The following is a 10,611-nucleotide window of genomic DNA, read 5'->3' as shown; positions in this document are numbered from 1 at the left end:
TCCACGGGCCCAATTTAACTATGGGCTACTGTACAATTTTGCTTTACTAAAATTGATTTTTATCAAGCCGGTTTCTAAGAATAAAAAATTTATAAAAATATCTATTTTATACATTGAAATATGGTTTATAAAAGAAATAAAACTAACGGTGCGAAATACGAGGCCCTCAACATAGTTGTGCATCACTGTTGGGCTACATCTCATGCTCGATTTGGCATTGCACATACTGTGTAACAACCCGACTTTTTTTCCATTTTATTTGTTCTTGAAAGAATGTCGTTTGTGTATCTGAAAATTTTTCTCGTTTATTTCTTTTGTCGAGAGAAGAATTTCACATTTGGACCTATTACAATTATTCTTTTACAAGTCCAATTATTTTTTTTTCCTTGAGTAAGCCCACTTAGTTTTTGAGCCCAAGTCAATTTTATTATTTCTACAAATCAGTTATGGAAGCGAGAATTAATAGTAGTATTTCAAGTGACAGATATATATGAAACCGCTGCAGATAGTCTTTCCACCAACAATCAAGATCCGCTCTTCCAAAATATAGCAACAATCAAGACCTTGTTATATATAGGTATATCCCACGGTCACACAGCCATAAACCGTTTTTACCCACTTTCTTTCAAAACCCTAAAGAAAACCGAGAGAGTTAGAAAGGAGAGAAGGGGTGGTGCCATGTTGAGAAGAAGGTTACGCAAGTTCCAACAGCGAGGACGACGGTGTGGTTCCGAACGGAGCGATAGCGATGGGCCGAACAGCGGCTATTGCGGCTGCTCATGAAGGACAGCAGCTATGATGACGGAGAATTACACGAGGCAACGACGGCATAAAACTGTGACAGCAACGACGCTGCGTTCTGACAGACGGAGGAGCTGCAAACTAAGGAAGAGAGACGGCGATTTGATGGGAGAATGAGAGAAAGACGAGAGGAATAGGGGACGACAGTGGCAGCGACAGCTGCTGGACGCCAGCAACGGCAGGAGCGGCGCTGCACCGCCGTGAAAAGGCGGGTAGCAGCGGCAAGAGGAAGACGGTAGCGGCTGAGGCCGTTGGAGAAGAGGCGCTAGTCGAAAGAGAGAGAGAGAGAGAAAGAAGATAGGCGGAGGTAGAGCTGAGCTTGTCGAGCTCATCGCCGATGAATTTGACGGAGGCAGATAGTGGACGGAGATGAGTTGCTGAGAGTAGGAGGCGGCTCTGCCGCTGGAAAACACAGAAAGGAATGTGACTTTTGCCATCAATGGATAATCGAATTCGGGTCTGACTAGGGAGTGAGTCCCTATTCAGGCTGTACACCCATGAGAGATCGTGCGCCATCTTTCGAGTTGGTCGGTCTAGTGACTTGGAATGTGGCCACATTCCTTGTCATCAATGGATTAGATATGGTAGACATCTATAGGAACTTTGACAGCAATCATTATTTTTTTACGATGGAAATGATTTTAGTGTCTCGGGTATTTTCTAAAGTTAAAACCCCGAGGTCACTCAATGGTGGCATGATAAATACTTTTTATAAAATGTTTTCGGCATGAGTCCACTGAGTACATCAAGTACGTACTCAGCCCTGCATGTGTTTTCCCTATGTGCAGGTTGAGTTGTGACGAGCGGAGGGTGTTGAGCATTAAAGTGAATGAAGATAGTAAATAGAATGTTCCGAATATATTATGTCTGCATACATAATATTATTCTTCTCTCGAATGCTTCCGCTAAATGTTGTTATTTTGATTTCATGTATTGTCGAGATACTCTGATTTTATATCCTTAGAAAATACGGGCGTGACGTACTGTCCACACTGTGACCACTTCATGGCTTACAATGCAGCCGCTCGCTACTAGGGAGCACTTTCACTTAAGCAATTTATTTTTAATATATATGTCTAAAAAAAATTACTACTAAAAGAGTCAATTTTGCTCGAGAGTCTCAATTTTGCAACTAAAAAAGTCTCAATTTTGCTCGAGAGTCAATTTTTTAAAAACATTACTACTAAAAGAGTCTCAAACTTGCTCCACAGAATGCAACAATTCTTTTTCTTTCCATGCTCCTTCCATATCAAACAAGTCTCTTCACAAGTCCATTATATTATACTAAATCATTCTCATCCGATTTTTTCATTTCTTCCGACATTTCCATCATCTTATTCATTAATATTTTATTCAAATATATTCAACAAAATTACGTTTAAGATAAATATGTACAGTATATTGGAAAATAACCCACAAATATGAGAAACATTTTTTCGACTACCATACAGTTACGCGCGAGAGATAATTGGATATTTCGTAAAGGAAAAAATTAACAAAATCTGAACCACTTAAGAGGAGCTAAACAAGGTAAATTGGGATATCTTTATCCATCTGATTAAGATTTGCAATCTCCAAACATACATTTACAATGGAACAATGAAGATATGCAAGCTCCAAACTGTCAAAGACTTCTACTAATATATGAGAAGAAGAAAAAATGTTTAAATATCTAGATTTTGTATCTGGCATTGAAGACGAAGAAACTCCTCTACCGAGCATGGCAGCGTTAGGGGGCCAGTAGTTAGGTAGTCGTATAACTCGGAAGCTTTATCAAGAAGGCTTTGTATGTGAGGATTGTATAAATAGGAAATTGGAATAACAAATTTTTGAAATGTTGAATAATCTTGATCTTGATCCCCCACTTGCACTGCAACCCAACCTTTCTTCACCTTCATTTTCTCTCCCCTTTGTATCTTCATATTTGAAGAAAACATTTTCTAAGCTTCAGCCTCGAATTTGTTGTTCAGTTTGAGTGTATTTCGATGGATGATAATGATTAGGAGAAATATTGCAAGTATTTATAGTTCCACAATTAATATTTCCTCTCTCTCTTTTGGCATGTATCTCTTCATTTTATTCATGTTCATAGTTATAATATTCCTCTCGTTAACAACTATACTTTGCAACAAGAATATATTCTAGTCACCAACTTTAGACTTTTGGCAAGACTCACTTAGTCTTTTAATTTTGTTACCACCAAAATAACATTAGTATATTTCAATTTATGTATATATAGTTAGAAAGATTTATGAAGAAGAGTTTCAAAGAAAGGATTGACTAATTAAGGGATTGGGATCACAAATTCTTGAAATGTCAGTACAACAATCTTTATTTTGAATCAATAGTTATTTGGTGATCTCACTTGGGCAGTCAAGAACCTTAATGTTTTTCCCCTTTTGCATATTCAAGCTTGGAGCAAACATTATGGTATGTTTTTCTTTAGTAGTAGTTGTGGTTCAATTTTTCTTGTATAGTTTTTGTTTTATTAGGTCTGGAAAATCTAGAAAAGTAAGAATTTGAAATACCACTTTTGTATTTATCAGTGCTTCCAATCTGATATACTACTAGCAAGTATATATATTAAAGTAAAGAATGACTTCAAGTACAAATTAATTCTTGAAATGTACAAGAATCCTAAGGCTCAATCAAGCTTTCAATTTCGTTACCAGCAAAGGACAATAACGAATATTGTTAAATATCTTTGTATTCTTGTAGGGGATATCATGAGTTTGTATTTTCCATGCATATTCTCATTGCTATTGCCGAAGTTGAATCTCTGTACATCTTTACTTTCAATATTTTTATCAGATGCAATTATTCAATAGTAATTTATCATGTTCCTCTATATATCCTTGTAACTAGCTATAAGTATTCTTGATTTTCATCGAAGGGAATATTTGTAAATATTAAAATCGATACCTACTAGAGTCATACTTAATTCCCAATCGGCAGCATTGATAATAGTACAAATTAGAGCCAAAAGGAGCATACAATTAATTTTCAAACTATAAATATTTCCAGTATTTCCTTAGATTTGCCAAACCAAATAACACAAACTAAAAAAAACTCGAAGAAAAAGCATATCACTATGTTTTCTCCAAACATGAAGATGCAGAGAGGCAAAAGCATGAAGGTGAAGAAAGGGTGGTTGGCGGTGCAAGTTGGATTACCAAATGAAGACTGCTGCACATTTCAAAAGTTTGTGATTCCGATTTCATATTTATACAATCCTCTCTTTCAATCTCTTCTCCATAAATCTTCCGAACTCTATGACTACCAAACTGCTGGCCCCGTCACACTACCATGCTCCGTTGAGGATTTTCTTCGTCTTCAGTGGCGGATTCAAAATTCTGAAGACAAGTAGGGTGTATATTTAGAAATTGTATATGTGAATTAGTTTGTATAAGTAATCTCTAGGATCTACATGTTCATGATAATAATGCATGAACCCTTGGTCCACTCTTCATTAGTTATAGTGTATCCTTGTAATTATAAAATTCTCGACCACTTTAATTAATGGAAGTAATTTTCAAAGCATTGAAAATTAGAAATTTGATTATAAAATCAATTTATCTCGATACATGTCCAAAATCTTAATTTGAAATTTAATTTGATTAGAATTTAGTAGTAACAAATTTTTATAAACTATTAAATCACTTACACTTTTTAATTTTTTGAAATCATCTACGTTTATTATTTTTCTATAATTTCCAATCCTTGATCTTCGAAATAATATATAATAATTCGTCCCACTAAAGATGATGAACTTTCCTTTTTGGTTTGTCCAACAAAAATGACTCATTACTATATATGGAAACACTTTTATCTTTACTTTATTTCAGATCTCTTACTTTACTCTCTCCATTTCACACACAAAATAAAATTGCATAAATTCTCGTGCCGTCCAAGGAAGGGGTCATCTTCCTTGGGACGGAGGGAGATAATTGAGGTCGTCTTGATTAATTAATTAATCTACTATTAGTCGCTCCACGAACACCACAATGGGTCATGTATAAAAAGCCAATGAAATCGATTGAAATGACAAATAAAAAGGAAACTATTATTTATTTTTAATTATAAGATTGATGTCTAGGCTATATTTAGAGGAGAAACAAAGAATTGTACACTGGATCTCATCCACAATTATTGTATTGCAGGATTTCTCAGTGTGCCTATAGCACTATAAAATCATCAATAAGATGCTACAACTGTGAAGGAAAAACAATTAAAAAGAAATTAACCTTGAAAGTAATGACACCGAATCTATATATTCCTTGGTGAATAACAATGACAATATTATTATACAGAACAAGCTAATAGTAGTACAACATAAACATTTTGACTAGGAAATTTATTGTCCTTTGCTGGTAATGGAATTTGATTTTCTGATAAAACTATTGCTGCCTTGGGATTCTTGCTCCAATAAATATTCTTGATCGCCGTCGATTGAAAGGAATATATGCAAATATTAATAAGAAATTAACAAAGCAATCGATACCTTATAAATTCACTTTTTATTATTGATATTCTTGTAAGTGATGTAGAAAATGATTTCATAGCTAGTGGGCTGCATTGATAAATACACAAAGCCCAAAGAAGAGCATAAATTTCAAGCTATAAATATTTCCAATGATTTACCAAACAAATAACACCCAATCTACATCTATAAGAAAAATCGAAGCACAACCAAGAAAGCATACACCAAAATTTTTCTCCAAACAAGAAGATGCAAAAACATGAAGGTGAAGAAAGGGTGGTTAGCGGTGCAAGTTGGATTAGCAAATGATGATCAAAATGAAGATTGTTGCACGTTTCAAAAGTTTGTGATTCCAATCTCATACTTATACAATCCCCTCTTTCAAACTCTTCTTCATAAATCTTCCGAGCTATATGACTGCCAAACTGCTGGCCCCGTCACGCTACCATGCTCCGTTGAGGATTTTCTTCATCTCCAATGGCGGATACGAAATTCGAAAGAATAGGAGTATATATATATTTATAAACTATTTATGTGAATTAGTTTGTATGAGTAGTCATTGTGGTGTAAACTGTAAATGTTCATGATAATGCATGAATCCTTTAGTCAAATCTTCATTAGTTGGATATCTTTGTAGTTGGACAAACTTCAATGGGCATGAGAAACAAGATAACAAAGAGAATATGTACTTACAAACTATTCTAAGAAACAAGATAACAAAGAGAATGTTATTAACAGAGTACTATATTCTATTTTTGAAATTGTTTTTGGTTTTAACTATTTGCGTTGGGGATTGGATGCTTTGGACCCAAATGTTTAGCATATCGGAAATCTTCAAAGGTTAATGTTCATCGAGTATTTATAGGCGGGATTAATACAGTGATGTGGGAAGAAGCAACGTCTATATTTTGTTCGTTCGAAAGTCCAATTTCAACTCCGACATCATACCACTATATTCTCTAACATATAAACAACACTAGATTTATTTAGTAAAGCAATCATGAGAGTTTTGGTATCTTATCAAAATTGATTATTCATTGAATAATTTTCAAAACATTAGGGCATCCACAATGGGACGGATGTCTCAGCAGACATCCCGACGGACTTCCCAAAAACATATTCTATCACGTCATAAGGACATCCCACTACACAATGGCGGACATCCCGACGGACATCCAAAAAATAATAAAAAAATCGGGACGTCCGCCGGGTGAACGCAATGGCGGACGTCCCGGAAAGCTGCAGAACTTCGGTGTCCGCAGCGGACATCCGTATCCGTATGCATACTGCCTAATGGCGGACGTCCGCCGGGACATCCGCCATTGCGGATGCTCTTATTATTGTTATTACTCCATCATTCTCACAAAAGTATACACTTTTTCCTTTTTAGTCTATCCCATAAGAATATGTACTTTCTAATTTTTGAACTATTTTCTCTTTAATGAGATGGACTCATTCTTCGCTAACAATACTTTATTTACTTTTTCTCTCTACCTCTCTTTTACTTTATATATTTTGTATTAAAACCCGTGCCGAATCCAGGAGACGAATGGAGTATTATTTCGCGTGTTTCTTTGATTTCTAGTTTTTCATTATCGTGTCACAACCAATCATAAAGCATCTTCATTTAGCACGTAGCCTACTTGGCCAATGGCTAAACTCCACAAAAGTAGTAAAATCCGAATACCATAATAATAAAAATACTAAATCCTTAACCAAATAAATGATCGAGTTTCAATCTAATTATTGGATATGGAAGAAGCTTAAATTCTTAAATTAGCACTGTGTCTACTGAATACCTTCGATCCAACAACAAAACAGAAGACGGAAAAATGTAAAAGAAATTTGACCAGCCAAGAAAACAGCTCAATCTGAAGCTTTGGCATTGATTTTCCACTACAAATACACAATTAATGATACAAGCTAAGAAAGAGGAAGCCTTTCAACTAATAAATAAAAAACTCCCCCATCTCTCTTTGTCTCTCAACACGAGTGAAACGACAAAGAAGGCGCCGGCAGGTGATGGCGGTGGTGATGGTGGTGGTGGGCGGCGGCCTCCTTCTCAATCCGCCAGCGCAGATGCAGAAAATCCTCGACGGAGCAGGGCAGCATCAAGGGGCCAGCCGTGTTGTAGCCATAGACCTCGCGAGCTTTGTCTAGAAGCTTGTGGAAGAGAGGGTGGTACAGATACGAGATCGGAATCGAAAATCGCTGAAATCCGCCGTCTTCGTCTTCCAGCCCCACCTGCACCGCCAGCCACCCTTTCTTCACCTTCATCTTCTTATCCTCTTGCATGCTTATGCTCTTATTTATTTGATTGATTGTCGGAAGGGTTTTGGTTTTGGTTTTGCAGATGAGTTTGATGGTTGGTTGTGAGTGAATTTATGGGGAATATATAAAGGGGCGTTTCTGATGATATTTTGGGTGTTTTTTAATTTGTTTATTTATTGGTAATGAGAATAATAATAAAATATTCTGAATACGAAAAAGAATAATTAAAAATTAAAGTAGTAGGGGTGTGGGAGGTTTGACAGCCGTACGCATACGGAATATGGTGAGAGAGTCTTCTACTTTTCTTTCGTGTGGTCCCTTTTTTTCAGATTATTTCTATTTAAAAAAATACAAAAATTGTAGTAGCAGTGCTCTTTGTGACACCCTCTGAATATATTAGTAAATGAACTGCTGTTGTTCCTAACATTTAGGCCACGTTTGATTGCCAAGATGTTATCTAGAAAAATAATCTGATTCCTTAAATTTTAAAATCTTGTGTTTATTTTGGTTTTTAATCAAATTGGGAAAGTAATCAGAATCCCGAGACAAGGAAAGTTAGTACAACTTTCCAGGATTCTGAATCCTAACTTTTATTAGGTATTCTTTTTCCAAGTCTTAGGATTCTTGCATATTTAATGCAATATAAGTATTATTATTATTTATTATAATGTATAAAAAAAATTTTAAAATTATAAACCATACTTAATTATGCTATAATAAATAAATATAATTAAAAATTATCATAAGTATAACTATATTATTGTAATATTTATATATATTTGTTATTATCATAATAATTAATAATGTATTAAATAATTGAAATATAATTATATAATATAAATAATAATTATAATTTTATAAATTAATAATTAATCAATAAATTCATAGTGAAATTTTAAATTATAAAATTTATTCAATTATAATATCCGTAAATATGTATAATTATAAATATAATAATCATATTTATTATTATAATCATAATAATTATAATACTCCATGTAACTATAATTGCAATTATATTATTATATATTATGATGGATAATCTATATTTAAACTAATAAATTAATAATATAATTATTATCATTTGTAATTAATAATTTATTAAAATTTTTATATTATTATTCTTTTTTATAAATAATAATAATAATAATAATAATAAGTAGGAGTATAATTTTAGTTTGGTGTTTAAATCAAATATAAAATTTAAAATCTTGATATTTTCCAAACAAGTGAAAGTAAAGTCATTAGGAATCATATTCTCGGATTAATTTTCCTTGTCAACTTTACTTTCCCGTCAACCAAACATGGCCTTAGAGATTTGGTTAAGATTAAGGGAGGGTAGTTTGGTCCAAAAAAGTAAAAGTTATTCTAGCGATATTATATTACATCTAGAAATAATTTTCAAGAAAAAGGACCGCGTTTGATATTATTATATTGTTCAGATCCAAATTTGAAATTCTCTCCAATCTCAATTGCAAAAATATAAAAATGCTCTTTGGGTTAAAAGTATTAAAAGGACAAAAAATTAGTAGTACAAAATAGTGAAAAGAGACTTTTTAGTATTACATCAAAGTTCAAACTCTGTCTAGGAATACTTTTAAAGAATGGAGACTGAGTAAATATTACAATGACTAAAATTTGTAGTTTTCTCTTGACAGAATAATGAAGCAAAAACAATAGTTTAGGCTAATTTTGATATTTTTTATTCAATTTTTAATTTGTCTTATCATCTGATCACCCTTATATATTGGACTAAATATAAGGGATAATCATACTACTATTCATGCCCTAGGTGTATGGCACTAAGCCACTCACTAGTATCATGTTCATCAGTTCATGCCTTTTGGGAACAGAAAAACCACTTTACAGTGCAAATTTTAAATAAATGTATAATGGGAGTCAAATTGTGTTATTTCCTCCTATTTTAAAAACTAACTTAAAAAATAGTAGTACTATAAAATTTGAAGCAATCATCTCCCACATAAAAAACTGGCCATCTATGAGTAACATATAAAACGAAATTATTTCATTATATATAGACTACATTGTTTAACTCAACGACAATTAAGACTGTCACATCAAATAGAATTTCATAAAAAAAATTTGTTTGGAATAATTAAAAACAAATCTAAAATATAAATTATTTTTGCTACTTTTTATGTTGTGGGATACATCATAATCTGAATAATTTCATAATCTTTCGGATACTTGCAGATATACAATTAGGCCATTTATGCAAAAATATGAGTGTTGGGTGTCAACGGTTATTTAGACAAATAATTGAATGTAACAGTGATTACATATAAAAGAAATCCGAGACTAACGCGTAGACTTTGAATGATTAGGAAGCACTAAATTTCCTACCCAAGAAATCAAATTTTTCTGGGCCATGCATAGTGCCACATTTTCAAGATTATGGGAAAAGAGATAAGTCACCAAATTGTTCACTTCATTCAAGTTGGGAATTTTCTTTAATAAAAAAGAGAATAAAAATGATTTTGGGGCATTAAACTATAGGAGGAATATTATATGCGCCACAAATAAAATTGGTTAGTCAAAAGGGGGAGTGTTAATGATTGATATGACCATTATTATCAAATATTCTTATTAGTAGTGGAGATGCCAGATGGTTGATGCAATGAAGGAATTCGTTCTTTTTATTTCTTTTATTTACTTGATTAGTATCTTTAAAGTCGTCTGTCGACAACGGTAGGTTGTCCAGTGCTTTGTTATGATTTAACACGCTCTACTAAATATTTATTATTATTATTATTATTATTATTATTATTACTATTATTACGCTCTACTAAATATTAGTATTATTATTATTACTACGATTATTATTGAAGTAATATATTTATGTAAAACTATTTACCTCTGTCCCTAAAGAATATGCACTTTGAATTCAGCACATGTTTTAATGCAAAATTAGTAAAGTAAGAGATATGTAGAGAGAAAAAGTAAATAAAGTATTATTAGTGAATAATGAGTCTCACCTTATTAAAGATAAAAGAATTTTCAAAATTAGAAAATGCATATTCTTGTGAGACGGACTAAAA

General features: G+C 32.9%; 1 protein-coding gene across 1 annotated transcript; it reads right to left on the bottom strand.

Annotated features, from left to right (window-relative positions):
- Positions 1-7,140: 7,140 nt before the first annotated feature.
- LOC121770845 (auxin-responsive protein SAUR32-like) lies at positions 7,141-7,658 on the bottom strand. Its single transcript, XM_042167623.1, has one exon. It carries the CDS (start codon positions 7,574-7,576, stop codon positions 7,265-7,267), a length of 312 nt encoding a protein of 103 aa, XP_042023557.1. The 5' UTR covers positions 7,577-7,658; the 3' UTR covers positions 7,141-7,264.
- Positions 7,659-10,611: the final 2,953 nt, after the last annotated feature.

Source organism: Salvia splendens, chromosome 16 (genome assembly GCF_004379255.2).
Source record: "Salvia splendens isolate huo1 chromosome 16, SspV2, whole genome shotgun sequence".
Classification (NCBI taxonomy): domain Eukaryota; kingdom Viridiplantae; phylum Streptophyta; class Magnoliopsida; order Lamiales; family Lamiaceae; genus Salvia; species Salvia splendens.
The sequence above is the reverse complement of the archived record's forward strand: the minus strand, read 5'-3'. Positions and strand labels throughout refer to the sequence as shown.